The 16891-nt window shown below is 42.1% G+C and overlaps 1 protein-coding gene across 5 annotated transcripts in view; it reads left to right on the forward strand.

Moving 5' to 3' along the window:
* LOC141727320 (zinc finger protein 532-like) overlaps positions 1-11957 on the forward strand; it is a 29053-nt gene extending 17096 nt beyond the window's left edge. For all 5 annotated transcript variants that reach the window (XM_074533790.1, XM_074533794.1, XM_074533793.1 and 2 more), the window contains exons 5-10: positions 450-626; positions 4478-4640; positions 7072-7350; positions 10089-10201; positions 10540-10687; positions 10945-11957. In XM_074533790.1, the coding sequence (XP_074389891.1) occupies positions 450-626; positions 4478-4640; positions 7072-7350; positions 10089-10201; positions 10540-10687; positions 10945-11439 (1375 nt within the window). In that variant the 3' untranslated portion in view covers positions 11440-11957. The remainder of the gene's footprint in view (positions 1-449; positions 627-4477; positions 4641-7071; positions 7351-10088; positions 10202-10539; positions 10688-10944) is intronic.
* Positions 11958-16891: the final 4934 nt, after the last annotated feature.

Here is a 16891-nt window from a genome sequence, read left to right on the forward strand (position 1 = left end):
AAAATATTTTCCTTACTGGTTTTCCATTTGGTGGTAGTTTCTAAATTGCTGTGGTGTACTTTAAACAATGCCCTGCATGTGATAAAAATGAATTCTGGAAAATCTCTTTCCAAATTTGCAGAGGATTTAAGCATTTTTCTGCAATCAATAGAGTACTTGTCTGTCCACCCTTCTATCTGTTTTATTGTAATAACATAAAAACACATTCTGACCTCCTATCTCTTAGATTTTCAAATGACAGTGTGTGAGATTTCTTTCCCCTTACTTTGTGATCCACAAATCGCTGGTTATGTTGATTCTTGCGGGGTTGTTGCAGTTGACAGAGTAACGTAGTTTTATCCAGTTGTTGTCCGTGTGTGTTTCTCTCTGGCCTTTGCTTGGAAAGCCATGTTGATGATGCCCAGCCCTGCTGGGCAGGCTGCACTGACTCTCCTCCGCTCTCTCCGCAGCTGCGTGCACTGCAATGTCGTGTACTCTGACGTGGCGGCACTCAAGTCTCACATTCAAGGTTGTCACTGTGAAGTCTTTTACAAGTGTCCTATCTGTCCCATGGCATTCAAATCTGCTCCCAGCACGCACTCCCATGCCTACACACAGCACCCGGGTATCAAGATAGGCGAACCAAAGTAAGCAAACTTCATCTTCTACTGCACTTGCCTGATTTGAATGAGCTGTGAAATTGCATTGTGTCCTGTGCTTGCAGGACACCTCTGACAGCCACCGGTTTGTCAGCCTGCTGGGAATGTGGGATTTGTGTAGTGCTTTCGTGACTTTTCAGCTGGGAGTTCATTGGGCAAAGGTGACATTTCTCTGAATGCACCAGCAGCTCTTTAAGTACTGCATGCTACAAGAGAGTGATTGCAAAATGTAATTACACAAATTATTTGGACAGGTGGCCAGAGCGTTGCTCGTTCTGATGTTTTAATCTGCTTAGCTCATCTGCATTTTTACTGTGAATTAAAATAATGTGATTCCTAAAAGAGATGCTAATACTAATTGGTGCTTATGTGGTGATTTTCATAATGTGGTTGAGAAGTTGAGAAAAAGCATTTTATCTGTTTATATAAGCTTTTTTTCCAATAGGTAATCTCTTTCTGGCTTGCAGCAGAAGTGGTTTTATTCTGTGGCTAGGAAAGTTGCCCATAAAGGTGGCAGTTTGCTGAAGGTGGTGACACAGAGTACAAGTAGGACTGAGCTTCAGGGTCTCTTTTGGCAGCTGTTGGGCAGCTGTGCTGCAGGTGCTCTGTGTGTGCTCTGTGTGTGCAGACTCGTGCAGCCCTCGGGTGTGAGTGGAGAGCGAACAGGGCTGAGCTCGCGTTCTCTCTGGGGCGGGCACAGCACCAGCGTGGTAACAACTGGCACGCTCAAGAACATGGAAGGTGCCTTGTCATGTAATAACCAGCCTTCCTAAGAGTTCACTTTCTCACTGTTTCTTCTAACATAGGAACAGGTTTTATTCTGTTCAGTTTCTCAGTGTTTCTTCTATCATATAAACAGCAGATTTTTTTTTCTTTGTTTACACTTCCAGCAAAGCAAAGTGGCAACAAACTTGCCATGTCTGATACCAAATGGAAGTAATTTCTGCCCCGTGGAAATGATACATTGCTTTAATTCAGGATGGTGTCATCAGTCAGGGGCTGTTAGATACCAGCATTTAAAACTTTTTTCAGGTCCCCATAGTTCTCATTAGAGAAATGTAAAAGATTAAGAACACTGTTTGTGTAAGATGCTACACATATGAAAAGTGAACTGTGCTTGGATCTGCCAGTTGTTTCTGATCAGGTTAATGAATTAAGTATTTTACATTCGTTTTTTTCCCATATAGATGCACTTATAATTGCATTCCTCTACAAATTTACTTTGATTATAAAAAATGAAATGAAATTTTATTATGTACTACTGTACTAAGTCACAGAACCCATAGTGGAGCAGTCCTCTTAAGAAGTGGTGTTTCCTTTAAATTTGCCAGTTTTAATCCCAGTGCTGCCTTAAATGCATGCAGAGTGACTGGTAGGATTTCTGCAGCCCTTGCAGTGCTCAGAGTTGTTGGCTTGCCCAGTTCTGAGCAGAGCTGGCAGGCTGCATGTGAGGCAGTGCATTCGCGCTGGGTTACCTGTGCCTGACTGGCACCCGGGGCTGTGGCACCGCGCGGGGACAGTGCCAGGCTCAGCAGTGCCCCGGGGCTCCTCAGGCACCCTGCAGTGGGGCACACTGCTCTGTTACAGCACTGGGGCTCTGGGCAAGCTGGCTGCCTGCCCCTGGCACTGTGTGATTTACAATTACGGTACTAACAGTTGCTGCACAGCAGATGCACTAAACTATTTGGTGTATGAAAAATGACTTTTATGTGCAGGGATTCTCAGTGGGATGAAATGAGATTATTTTAATATAGGGAAATGGATGGCTGTCTTGTCTTTCAACTCTGGGAAGCTCTCTCCTGTAACAAACATACTCTTAAGCTCTGGTTTCCCAGAAAACCACCGAGGTGGTCTTTTTTCTGTATGCAGTGTCTAGGAATGGCACTAAGATATTTTTCATGGCTGATCTCTTTGTGATTAGTGGAGAAATTCTTGTTTATCAAGCCAAATTTTGGATATTTACGGTACTATTGGTAAAAAGTGTATTATCCCACAAGTTCCTTTAAAAAAAAAAAAATTGGGAAGGAGGAATACTATCCTCTGGTGCAGAAGCTTTCCAAATGCTAAATGTCTTTTATATGACTGAAAGTATTTTCCTGAGATAACACTTGTATTTATTCCCAGATAGTACATGAATTTGCTAAGCAGATTTTTGGGAAGTGAAAAGGCCATGTGCCTGCTTTGGTGTGTCCTGTGGGGCAGGAGCAGTGCTGAGTAACCAGCCTGGGAGTGGGATGGGATGGGATGAACTGCCTGACTTATTCCAGCATCCCTGTAAATGACATCCTGTGGAAGCACAACTGCCTTTAAGCTTTGAACAGCATTTTAGGCAGTTGCATGTTAAACACTGACTACTTCAATTAAATTAAAAAACTAAACCAGTGTACATGGTTGCATGTATGTTAAGGATTGAAAATTATGTTTTTGCTGTGTTTGAAGGAAATACTCCAAGTGTGTATAGTCATAACTCATACTGTACTCACTGAATTTAAGTGAGTACAGTCTTTGCCCAGAGACTTGTCTGAAATTTGGATCTTTACCAGATAGTTCTGCTTCTGTGAAGGCAGGGTTAAGTACTTTAGCTGCCATAGAAAATACAGAGATTCAGCTCGTGGTGGTTTTAGAGTGTTACAGTTTTGATATGTGGTAAATTCAGAAAGAATTTCTACAAATCTCCAGATCTGCAGTGAAGGGTTCACCACAGACAGCAGGACAATAGTGCATTGATCATCTGAGGATGCTGTGCAAATAATACATTTATCTTAGCATGTGTGAGAAACGGGGACCCCTTGATAGCACAGAGTCTTTCCCAGTTAATATGAAGTAGTGAATTGTTTTTCATTTGGAGTTCCAGGACAGCTTGGACATGGAAGCAATGCCCATGTTCTTGTCACCTCAAAACAGAGTGCAGCTCCCTAGAGCTCTGGAACAATGCACTATCAATGGCAATTACTTAGAGGCATATAGAAAGGATATTATGTGGCTAATGAGAAGATGTAGCACTTTAGCAGGTAGGAGGGTTTGATGGTTGTTTTTTTAAGTGGAAGTTATTCTTAAAGATGGGAAGTGCCTGTTGCTGTACGAGCACCTGTGGTTGGTTCTTTTATTTTAGCTAAACTTTCTCTGCAGCACTACAGATTACGTGGCTTAGATTTCTCTCTTATCTCATGGTCTGTGGTTAGAAAACTGCTGTAAGAACAGGAGTCTGGGGAACCTATGTTCAAAAGTCACATGTGCTCCAAGAAAGGAAGTGTTTGGTGTCTCTACATTTTTGTGGCAGATTCATCACATTGGAATGGCAGATCAGGGAAATCCTGTCCTGCACTGTTGGAGCTTCAGGGCATTTACAGAGTCTAGGTTTGGCATTCAGGAGCATCAGCCATGAACATTGCCCAAAATGTATTTATCTTGAAGTATGTTCCTAACTACAACTGAATGAATCACTCCCTTACAATATACTGCATATACAATATACAGGTTTGTAACCTGGAGCAGGGATATTATCCTTTAGCTACAATGTGAGTTCAGAAACTGAAGGTGTTGAACTGTCAGATATCCTGAGCAGATGTTGTTGTTGTATCTGTAACCGGCACATGCTATTGTTTTCTGGCTTCTTGTTTGCACTTTTAATTTTTTTTTCTATTTTTCTGTTTCTTCTACTGCTCTTATATTTTGAAATTGAAGGATGTTTTGAATTAGTTTAACTTTTTTCAGGCAGTGTGAAACAATTGCTTAAACATGTCAGATCTTATCTGTGATGAGAAACAAAGTTAACGTCATGATTCTTGCAAGTAGATCATCAACGTGACTGACATTGTTTATTGTGCTTCTGTTTTTAGAATAATATATAAATGCTCTATGTGTGACACTGTGTTTACTCTACAACCTTTGCTCTATCGCCACTTTGATCAGCACATTGAAAACCAGAAGGTGTCTGTTTTCAAGTGTCCAGACTGTTCTCTTCTATATGCACAGAAACAGCTTATGATGGACCATATCAAGGTGTGTAGGCATCTTCTCGTTTCCTTCATTATTCCATTTGGCATGCAATACATGCTGTGAAAAGGCATGGAGTAACAAGACTGCTGAGAGAGATGTTACCAATTCTGAGGGGATAATCTGTGAATGTTGTTCTCCAGTGTTAAACTTTTATATTTTATCTGGTCTTCAGCATATCTGTAATGACTCAGTCGATTTTTCTGTAAGAATGTTGATCTCGGTGTACTGGGAATATCTCAGCAAGTCCAATCCTAACAAATGCTGGGTTTTATTTACAGTATTTTAAGTATTATTCCAATTGTTAGGAGCAGAGAATGCTGAGCGCATCACAAAATCAAACCTTTGATGTTCAGAATTCACCAGGAAGCAGTATGTTGTTAAATGTAGAGGTTACCTGTGTTATATGAACTTGAACATGTGTGCTTTGAAAAAAACTCCAGTGGATTTCCTCATAAACACCCTTAGGAGCTGACAATTCACTGTGATCCTTGAAGGTCCTGGTTTGAAGGATCAGCAGCCCCCTGGCTGTCATTTGTTGGTGGTGTGTTTGACACAGACTCTTAGCTCGTGTCATACAAACCAAAGCTGAGGTTTTTCTGCCTTACTGACCCCTGGTGCCTGAACACACGGTGGGGCTGTGGAGCTCGCTGCGCTTCTCTGGCAGTGACAATTTCTGAATGCCATTTCTCTACTGCAGAGTGGAAGACCAAACATCTTTTTTGGCTGCTAAAACCATAATTTTGCATTTTAGTCCCAGCTATGGCACTTGTAACCACAGAATTCTCTGAAGTAGTGTTGTAAATAAGATCACAAGTCTTGAAAAAAACAGGTGGTCTTAAAGCCAGTCTTCATCTTGAGGAGGAGATGAGGGGAAGGCTGAGCCAGGATGTTCAGAAATACAAGGACTGGGTATTTCCATTGTTTCTGAACTAGTAGCACTAGTTCTTGCTTGTTTACTGCAAGATATCCTAGATGCTTCTCTCATGCAGCAATGCAAAACTGATTTCTGTTTCCTTTGATCTACTCAGATAGTTGGGGTTTTTTCACTAAATAGGCAAATTCTGTGTATTGCAGTGTAGTCTTGTTTCTGTAGTTAGTTTTTCCTGAGTCAGATATTACTGGAGAAGTATTGTTATATCTATACACAAGTACTTCTGTAAGACCTGAAGACTCCCAGATCAGGAGCTCGATCTGACTGCAGTTAGGGCCAGAAGCTCTCTTTACAGAAATTGGGGTGTTTAGCACCTCACATTTCAAAGATGTGCTCACTTGCTTGGGCATTACTTTACTTCTTTGGCTTTAGTGTTCCATGACAGTTTTTGAACTTCCAGCCAGTGGGGTTTTAGCATGATTCACCATAAGTGATTCAGACATTTTTGAGACTAAAATTAGAGGATTAATCAATACGTGTGCAGTAGCAGTATTGCTGGTTTTGCATTTGGGATGTGTGTATAGCAGTAGGGACTGGAGCAAAGCATTGTAAATTGGAATTCATTTAAGGGGGACTGAAAAAACAGGAACAGGTTATAGATAAAAGCAGAAAAGGATTCAGGGAAAGTACGAGTGCCAGACAGAGGCAGAGCTCAGCTGCACAGAAAGTAATGGTTTGGTATGGCTAGACATAAACCATCAAGGCAGAGACAGACCTGGTAAAAGTAGGACAGAAAGGGACAGAAGGAAGCTCAGAAGGAGATTATTTAAAGCTACAGAAAATAACCCAGAATAATTCCTGCAGATGCCAATATTTCTTGATGGCAAAATGTGTGTCTTATTTTCCTGTAATGACTCGCTACAAGAAAATTTCCAGCAGCCTGTGAGAGCAGATGGTGAAGGACTTGCCTGGCCTGGCCTGGAGGTGTCATACTCCCAGTTTGGCCAGCACTGGGACTTCATACTATGCTTTAATGCTCTCGGTGTAGTTTCAAATAAGAAGTGATATTTCAAATATTGTATTTACAAAACATTTGGAATGTTGAGCACTAACATTTTACATGCTGACAGGTTAGGCTGGAATGGAATCTCAGGTGACCTTCAGTTGCCTGAGAGTACAGGAACCTTGTTTCCCGCTCCCCTGCGCAGTGGGATACTAAAGCCAGTCTCCTCCTTTACTACACACCTGCACTTTGCTCTTAGTTGTTGGTCCTGTGCACTTTGCTTTTTATTAACAGTTATGAGCCCTTTTTCCCTCCCTGCTAAACCACAACTTAAACTTAACCTCCAAAGTAAGTCTCTTATTTTTTTTATGAAAATACCTATACACGGTGTCAGTTATTGTTAGGTCATGCTAGGTCTTGCCTTTACTTAATCCTGTTTCTTTACAAAGGTGATCTGATGATAATAGTATGCCAAAGAAGTAACTGAAGGCTTTTGATTGAGTACAACTGTGTATGTCTATGTCAGTTTTGTACCTTTTTTTCTCTCTCTTTTATTATAGTCTATGCATGGAACTTTGAAAAGTGTTGAGGGGCCACCAAACCTGGGGATAAATCTTCCTCTCAGTACTAAACCCACAACTCAAAACTCAGCCAGTCACAACAAGGAGGACACAAAATCTATCAACGGCACAGAAAAGCTGGAGAAGAAATCTCCTTCTCCCATAAAGAAAGCAGAACCTAAAAAAGTCACTAGCCCTGGCTGGACATGTTGGGAGTGTGACAGGCTCTTCACTCAGAGAGACGTTTACATCTCCCACATGAGGAAAGAACATGGAAAGGTAAAGGAATATATTCAGTACAAAAAGGTGAATTAAACCTGAAAGGCAAAGTATTTGTTTCTACATTCCATTTGTGTTTCTGAAAATAATTCCTTTAAGTCCCAGTAGTATTATTTACTGTTCTTATATCTATTTCATCTTTTTTGCTTTGGCTGCTTAGTTTTTTTCAGTTTCTACATCATTCTACTGAGAAAATCAATTGTAGACTTGTTCATTCAGTACCAAAATTTTTTCAAGATGGAAAGAGTGACAGATATTGCTGTATTTCATCCAAACCATCTAATCTGTTCCAGGTTCTTATTTCTTCTTTGTGCCTTCTCAGTTCCCTCCCTTTATGGTGGTGTGGTCAACGTGGCAGTGCTGGGGTAACGGTTGGACCCAGTTTTAAAGATCTTTTCCAGCTTCAACAATTTGATTCTGTTCTGTTCTGAAGCTCAGTGCCTGTTAGCCTCAGGGAGTGGAGGCTCAGTCATATTTTACTCATCCACTGAGTGCCAACTGGTGTTTCATTTAAAGGCAGACACATTCCATAGTTGAGCTGTTGCTCTAATCTGACACTTAAGAGTTCAGCTGAGTTAACAAGTTGAATTTTGTATTTAAAGCACCTGAATTTGAGCCACCTTACTTAAAATGGATTGAAAGTGAAATGTGGGAATGTTGCATCCTCATGTCAGCAGAGAGACTGTTTGATGTTGTTCCTGCACTCAGCAGCATTTCCAGTTAAATGACATTAAAAAGACTGGCAGGCAGGAAGGCAGCAGTGACCCTGCTTAGCTGTGGCAGCCACCAGCCAAGCCAGCCTTCCCCTTTGCCATGCTCTGGCTCTTTCCTCAGCTGGGAACCAGGAAGCCAGACTGATGTGCTGTGCTGTGCTGCACTGCAGCAAAAGAGCAGGACTGGGAGGGATAATAGGCTGATTTTGTCTAAGTGGAGGAGAACCACTCTGAATGAAAATCCATCGTTTTCAGGATTCTAATGTGCTGTAATAAATGATTGCACATTTCCAGAGGTTTCTATTACAGTTATTATCTCTAAAGCTGTTCTGCAAATTATTTATTCTGTTTATAAACGTTTTATGGAAAAACTGAAAATGCTGGACTACTGAGTGTCATCTTCAATTTTCTTAGGACAACTTCAAGCAAATAGCATCCCCACCATCATTGCCTCCAGTAACTCCCACCCCATTCCTTCAGCTTCCTGCTGCCCAAATATTAACTCAGCAGAGCTTTTACTGGCAATCAGAAATGCGTTTAGGACTGAATGCATTGTACATTTATGCAATTCTTAAAAACAAAGCAGCACAACCTCCCAATGAAACTGTCACTTCAGAGTGAACTAGAGAGCGATATTCAGTCTGATTCCATCCACAGCAGAGTAGCCAAAGGCATGTAAAAGAAGGTTAGTAACATATCAATAATGCTTTTAAATATTAGCTTTAAATCTGTGTCTTTCTCTCTCTGATGTTTATGTGCAATGTTACCTCAAGGATAGCCCTTATTATGAAATATTAGATAATTGTTGCACGCAAATCCTGGCCTGAAGGCCTCTTTCATTGCTTCCATTCAGATGCTGATTTTTATCTCCACTCAAGGAGTTCTTTGAATAACACAGGAGGCACACAGATACTAAAATGAACAGAAATGCAATTCCATGTCTTTCAGAAATGGGGGATACAGACCAGGTGCTACATTCCTTCCCAACCTGTCAAAATTTCTAGTAATTGTTAGCTGTCAAAAATACTATGTTGAAAAACTAAACTTCTACCATAGACAGAATAGAAATGAGCAGGTCTGTTTCTGTCAAAGGGCAGATGTTTTCTAAGTAGGAATTACCAACTCCAACTTAGTCATTGATCATCCTCTTCTGTCAAGACAGGATGCTGTAAGATGCAGATCATGCTGCACTTAATTACAGAAATAATTTTTCAATTCTTTTTGGTTTGGCTGCCATTGCAGAATCTGATGCATCCAAAATTCTGTTTGAGTCTCTATCTTGAGTCTCCCCAAGGAATTTAGAACAAGTGTGGGGTCACAGCTAGCTGCCCCAGGTGCTGCTGGGCATCATCCTCCTCCTGCTTTTCTGACCACGGGCTTGATGCTTCTGCTCACTGCCACACAACCAGTGTGTGACTGCTCCAGCCCTTCTCAATTTCTTCCTTTACTTTTTCCTACCACTCGACCAGCTGCAACATCAGCCCCACAGAATTCCCCAAAGAGACGGCCATCAAGTTGGCATCAGATCATACTGCTCATTTTGTCATGACTTTCCTGAACTCTGTTAGTGTGTCAGTGTCTGTGAGGTTCAAGTTTGGTCCTTCTTCTGTGCTCTTCACCGCTCCCTGTATGTGGCTGAGGAGCTCCCAGTCAGCAGCTGAGGACATGGTTTGGTGATGGGAAGGGAAAGCACCCCCTCATCTGCTGCCTTTATTGATCCAGAAATAGTCCTCTGATCTTCCCTGTTTCTTTGGTGGAAGAAATTCTCCTCATCCACAGTCCCTGACACCAGGTCACAGCTGGAGACAGGTGTGTGTGTGTGTGTGTCTGTCTGTCTGTCTGTCTGTGTGTGTGGAGCTCATAGGGCCACAGTGCTTTGAAAGAGGTCCAGCTCTGACTTGTACGTGAAGTACAGTACCAAAACCGGGTAAGTGATGTTTCTTTCCTATTTATCAGAAGGTTCAGCACAGGCACCACTTTTACTGAGCTTTTTTAATGAAAGTCTTTCTCTTATTTTTTTTAAAGCAAATGAAGAAACATCCTTGTCGGCAATGTGACAAATCTTTCAGTTCATCCCACAGCTTATGTCGGCACAATCGTATCAAGCACAAAGGCATTAGGAAGGTTTATACGTGCTCGTAAGTTCTGGTTTAATTTATTTAGAAGTGGAATACAAAAACCATTGTTAGCTGAACATCTTTCCTTAACTGTGGAAAAGCCAGTGTCCCATTCTTTCAGATGCCCAGGACAGGCCAAACCAATTACCTATCCTGCCTGCAGAAACGTGTCAGGCTCCTGAGAGTGCAGTGTGTAAAGTCTACAATCTGAAATTTGGCTGAGCTGAGAGTTCACAGTTCCACTTTGGGGAACCTGGTTTTCAGGGGTATCTCAAATACAAACCCATTCTTCCAGTCTACAAAAGGCACTTGTTAAGCATGACACTTGAATGTGTGTGTCTGTGTGTGTGTATCTGCAGGCACTGCCCAGATTCCAGACGTACTTTTACCAAGAGGTTGATGCTGGAAAAACACATTCAGTTGATGCACGGCATTAAAGACCCTGATGTGAAAGAAATGACTGAATCTACCAACATGGAAGAAAGGGAAGTAAAAGAAGACACAAAGGTAATAATTTTGAAGACTCATTCAATCACTGAGAATGATTTTTTTGGGGTATATATTCAGGATCTTTAAATAAATACAGGTACTTTGATGCCATAAATGACTCATCTTCTGTGAAGCAGAGCCCCAAAAGGATAGTTTATCAGAGTTGTTTTAGAATTTGCCAAGGGAAAGGTTCTGACATTTGCAAGTCACAAATAGTTAAGAAAAGAACTGCATATTTACGCTTACATGACACACCATTTCTGTCTCTTTGTTAGGTTCCTAGTCCAAAGCGTAAATTGGAAGAACCTGTAATGGAGTTCAGACCTCCACGAGGTGCAATCACTCAGCCATTAAAGAAGCTGAAGATAAATGTTTTTAAAGTTCACAAGTGTGCAGTTTGTGGCTTTACAACAGAAAACCTTCTCCAGTTTCATGAACATATTCCTCAGCATAAATCTGATGGCTCTTCGTACCAGTGCAGGGAATGTGGACTCTGCTACACATCCCACGTGTCCCTTTCCAGACACCTCTTCATTGTACATAAGCTGAAGGAGCCTCAGCCGGTATCAAAGCAGAATGGGTCTGGGGAGGATAATCAGCAGGAAAACAAACCCAGCCACGAGGACGACTCTTCCAACAGCGCGGCATCGGACAGGAGATGCAAAGTGTGCGCAAAGACTTTTGAAACTGAAGCGGCCTTAAACACTCACATGAGAACACATGGCATGGCCTTCATCAAGTCCAAAAGAATGAGTTCAGCTGACAAGTGATCAGATTGTTTGGGATGCAGAAATCTCGCTCCACATTGGAATACTAATGACATTTTTGCTACAGAAAGCTCAAGGTATAATAGTATTAACAGTACTGTTCAGGCTGTTGCAATATATTCTGCATAAAAGTGTCCCCTTCACCTCATTGTCTATACCCTCAGAACCATTGAAGCAGTATTTGAGTTGAAAAATGTTTGTATATATTTAAACTAATAATTTTTATACTCTTTGGTTATGTGTTTGTATCAGTAACTAGTGGAATTTTTTTTTTTTTTCTCGTTATTTTCTGTTCTTTTGTAGTAAGTTTCTTTAAAACAGAGTTCTGAATGCCAGGGCAGTTCCTTAGGTTCTCTTAAACTGTTTGGTTTTTGAATGCTTCTGAAAGAAAATTTAGCTAATGAAAGTTTAGCATCAAGAGGAGGTGCTAGGAGGGGAGAGGAGAGAGGAAGCAAGCTAAGGGGAGGGTCCAAGAACTTGGACCTCCAAATGTCTAAGGAAGCTTTTAATTTCTTACAAAATACATTATAAAAAAAGACAAAAGTACCACTGCACGTGTAAAATAAAGTGCTGGTTTTTAGGTGGCAACACCAGAACAAGTGCAGACCTCCTGGAGTGGTGAAGTACTTTTGAAGAGTATAAATGCACAACTCTGAATATCATGCAGTGACATTTTTAGGTCACCAGGTGCTTGTGATCAAAGCTCAAATTGTTACAAATGAGCTGGGTTGCTCTGGATTTAAGAAATAAGATGTAATTAGAGGAATAGGTTTATAATGGTGATGTTTTCTGTCATGTAATTTATTAAACATATAGAAGTGAGTACACAGCATTATGTATTTTCCTTGCTGGTCATTGAAAGGAAATAGTTGACCCTTGCTGCAGGGGTTGGGCTTTGCCAGCTCCATCTCATCATGCCAAACGTTCTGGTGCTCAGTGTCACACACAGCCACAAGTGGGAAGGAGCCAGCCCCAGCCAGGAGTGGGACTGGGGCCTGCGGCTTTAGCACAGGCCACACATTGCAAACTCCTGTCCAGCACCACTAGTTTTGCTTGCACAAGTACAAAAAGGTACCATACTGTCCCTTTCAGATAGAGTTCTCTGTGAGAGTATATTTTTAGTTTGTTTTTGCATTTTATACCTTGTATGTAACCCTACAAAAATTTTTGTACTTTTTTTTAAAACAAATTGTGTATATATAGATAGCTGCATGATAAACAGTAGTAATTGTTGGGTTCCTTAAAAGTCTTGCTGCTGTCAGATGTTACTATACACTATGTCCATTACGACTGTATTAAACACATTTCATATGTAAATAAATGTGGAGCATTTTGCCCCAAAAGATTGGTGAGATTCTGTTATTTATCATTAAATTCTAATAGTTTTAAAATTTGAAGTGTTTAAAAAAATATGGGTCCTCTCTCAGCCACCTCTGTAAAACTGAATCATTCTGGAAATTGTTTCTCAGACACATGAGTTCTGCCCTCTCCATCCTCATTCCTGGTTTGGCTCCTGGGTAGATGCTTGTTAGCCTGTTTCTATTACTGGCATATCGAGTGCTTGTGAGGTACTTCATCCTACAGTGGGCACAGCACCACAGCCACCACTGCCCTTCCCGTGTAGTGGATACCTCTGAACACTTGTTTGTTGATGTGCACTGTCAACTGTACAACAAATGAGTTATCACTATGCAGAATGGTGTTTTGTATACAGTGAACAGATAATAAAAGTTCAATTTTCACAGCCATTACTATTACTTTTCTTTATTTTCCCTTTTCACTGCCTGACACCTGCAAGTAGCCTGACGGTGCAAATGGCATCACGGTGCCAGGGTGTCACACTGGCACTGGTGTCCCCAGAGGAGCTCCTGCACAGCCAGGGAGTGCAGCCCAGCTGCTTGGCACTGGGCTCTCCTCAGGTCTAACTGGCACAACAGTTTAACTCTCCCAACAGTAATCTCTCGAAAGGTTTAAGGTACAGAGGGCCTTGAACTGCCCCATAAGCTCCAGCCACATTTCTGTGTCAGAGCTGACTTACCTCCTTAAGGGGAGTGCAATGTCCTGAAGAGCAGGAGGTGAACAGAAGGTTTTAAAGCAATGTGAGATATGGTGAAAAGGCACAAATATCAGTAGGCATGCCTAAAGGAATTATTTCCTGTTGTAAACTATAGAAAAAATGTTTAAACTTATTTTAGTCCAAGATCTGACATTTGAGTTGTTTGCTTTTAATTAACAATGTGACACTCACAGTCAGTGATGACATAAATACTCCTCATTTTTACCCCTTTCCTGTGAGGATTGAGTAATGGATTAAACTTCATAAAACCTCTCTGAGAGTTAGGAAAGGGATCATCTAGACTCCACCATTTTGCAGCCACTCTTGTGGTTGGAAACAAAGGTGCTGAACAGTACAACCTCAAATTGCAACAGAAACTAAGGCTATATATCTCCCCCTGTTGTGTGCCTTCCCATTCCATCCCTTCTGCTCTCCAAGGAGGCGGGGAGTGCAACGAGACCTCTGCCCAAATATCCAGCTGCAAACTGCCCAACCAGGACTGCACCAACGCTCGGCTCCAGCTGCCACCACAGCCACAATAAAACCGTTTTTCACCTGCTGCTATTGGTTAACAGCTCACCTCAGGGCATGTGGGCAGTGACTGCCACAAGCCTGGGCCTCCCTCGTCCCTGGGGTGCCTGGGCATGACACAGGGGTGCTGTGGCCTCCCTGCACGGTGCCCCCAGATCCCTCCCTCGGGAGCTTTGAGCCCTGGCCTGCTTGCCTGGGGGTACAGCCAGAGCTAAACCTGGCCACCCACAATCCCCCTGATTCTCTGCACTTGTCTCGTGTTTGTATTTCTGAAGGGCATTTACAGATGCACAACTTGACCTGCCAAAGGCCCAAATGTTCTCAGTTCTTAACCTCTGTCTACCTGTGGGGAATTCAGTTTGGCAAGCCTATTTATTTTAAAGGGATTTTTATACAGCTGCGACCTTTTCATTCTGTTAATATTACCTTTCTCAGTACACTTAGCGTACACACATAGCTGCCAGGCCAATAATGGCACACAGAAGAACCTATTTTAGTTTAAAACCTTTCTCAAATATTAGGGCAGTTCGGTAGTCAATTATTTGTATTTGAATTTCAGCTTATTACTCAAAGGTTATCTGCTGGGCTCTGTGAAGGGTGACTGACAAGAGAAATGAGTACAGAACTGGTCACCCATGGAAGGCACAAGCATGCCTGACCTACATCCCTGGGCTCTGTGTGCAGAGCAGATTCTGCAGCCAGGAGTGGATGTGGACACAGGAGCATGGAAGAAGGAGCTACTTCCTGGCTCATCCCTGGGCACTTCCTCACTTTGGGAAAAGAAATTTGATTTGCTCCTCAGCAGTGGCCGTACAACACCTGGTTTTGGTGTTATTTCTTTCCTAGCTGGCAAAAAAGAGCCTTCCTCACTGAGGACCAAATGACCCATTTGAGGGCATCACATTGAGGCACTGCACTGGGAATGACCCAGATTCACCTGGAAAATTAACTGGAGGCACTGCAGCTCTTCTCTGAGCCCCAGGATTCTATTTTGAAGGAAGAAATGTATTTGAAACAGTAATGTGACTATTAGCCAAATAAGCTGAGCACGGTGCCCCTCTCAGCTATGTCCCCTTATACGATTTGGCGAAAGGCTTTATGCAGCTCATTTCTTTTCTGCTCTCAAATTGTGCTGGTTTGTATTCAATGGCTCTCATGTGCTGTGGGGATATGGATGCAGTGCACTACCAGCACTGCTCTCCCCGGGTCAGGCCAGCACTTGGCTAGCAGTGCCATGCCTCTGCGGGCCAGACCAATATTGCAGGTCAAGCACAACAATATTTCCTGATTTAGTGACTGTTTCTGATTTTTTTTCTCCCTGTTCCATGGGAGAAGGGGAAGAAAAAGAGAACATTAGTCGCTAAATTCAATTGAGTGTTCAAATAGCTGGATCCTTCCCTCCCCTTACCCTTCTTCCCGAGCAAAAGAAATTATTTTCACAAATAAACTATTCCCTGAAACAAATCCACTCAGCTGAAATCCAATTAGCTCTGCAGACACCGGGTCACAGAGCAGACTCCAAATGTTGACTCATACCCTTAGCAAGTGACACTGGGGCTGCAAACTGTGCCTGTGAGTGGTCCTTGCCAGCTCCCAAGGCACATGACAAGGCTCAGGAGAGGAGTGACACAAGACAAAAGCCACACATGCTCCCAGGCAGTGGCTCCCAAAGCGGGGGTATGCATCCATGGGCATGCAGGAAGCAAACAGTCTTTCTACTGTTACAAAACTGCAACGAAACACAAATATTAAAAGTACCCAGAAGAGGGGAGAGCTCTGTGCCCATAACCAGTCCCCTGGAAAACAAAGGGCTGTCATTCAATATTATATATACAGGCAGTACCAATGCCTGGCTGTGTGCAAAGGTCTGGCAAATCTGCCAGAATGTCAAGAGCTACATTTTCTGTGTACTAAAAAACTAGCATGATTTTCTAGCTGCAGAGCTCCAGAAGATCTACTGTACAAATATTGAAGTCAAACATCCAGCGCAGGGAAAGATTTCAAAATACATGTAACCTTTAACAATCGAAATCATGCAGATGGTAAAACAACAAAGCCACCAAGAGAGGTGTGGGTGATTCCCAGCATCTCTGGAAAAGGAAGAAAAGCAACTTCCTAGTATGTTTCTCTTGCCTCACCACAAACAGTGGAGGAGTCCAAGTGTTTTCTGAGCTATCAAACACCAAGCACAACCAAACCAACAGGCAAAGGAACTGCAGTGTCAGAATTAAGTGTGGGTTCGTGCCTCAGACAAAAGGAAGTCCCCTCTATGTGAGCAAAAACATGAGCAGCTTTGATCCTCCCAGGTCCCAGCACAAAGCTGCCTTCTCACTTTTCTAAATTCTCCATACACTAACTCTGCTTCTTCCCTCTGCTTAGTACAGAACTCGATTTTACCACCTTGATTTCCACTTTTAATCCTCTCCATCAGGAATGACTGCCAGGAATTGTTCCAACACTGCACCTTGTCACTTATTTTCATCTCCCTTGTCTTTTGCCTCCAAAAATTATATCCCTGCTTCCCAATAGGCAAGAACATTTTTCTGCCTGTTTGATGAATAAAGCACTACCCAAAAATAACACTTAGAGATTATTCTTCTATGTCAGCCATTTGTCTTTGTTCTGTGAGTGGCAGAATTGCAACTCTAGTCTAGGATGAAAATTCATCCATTTTATATTCAGCCATTCCTTGTGGGACCAGGTAATAGAAAAGTCTCAAATATTTACTGTAAAGTGCAACTATATAATTAAATACAAAGTAAGGATTAAATCTATCGTACTTAAGGAGGAATTTGGGTGTGACACACAGCGTTTTGGACAAAAGCTGGTTCCTTGGTTTTTTTTCATATTGATGCAGATATGGTACCC

Source organism: Zonotrichia albicollis (assembly GCF_047830755.1).
Source record: "Zonotrichia albicollis isolate bZonAlb1 chromosome Z unlocalized genomic scaffold, bZonAlb1.hap1 SUPER_Z_unloc_1, whole genome shotgun sequence".
In the NCBI taxonomy this organism is placed as follows: domain Eukaryota; kingdom Metazoa; phylum Chordata; class Aves; order Passeriformes; family Passerellidae; genus Zonotrichia; species Zonotrichia albicollis.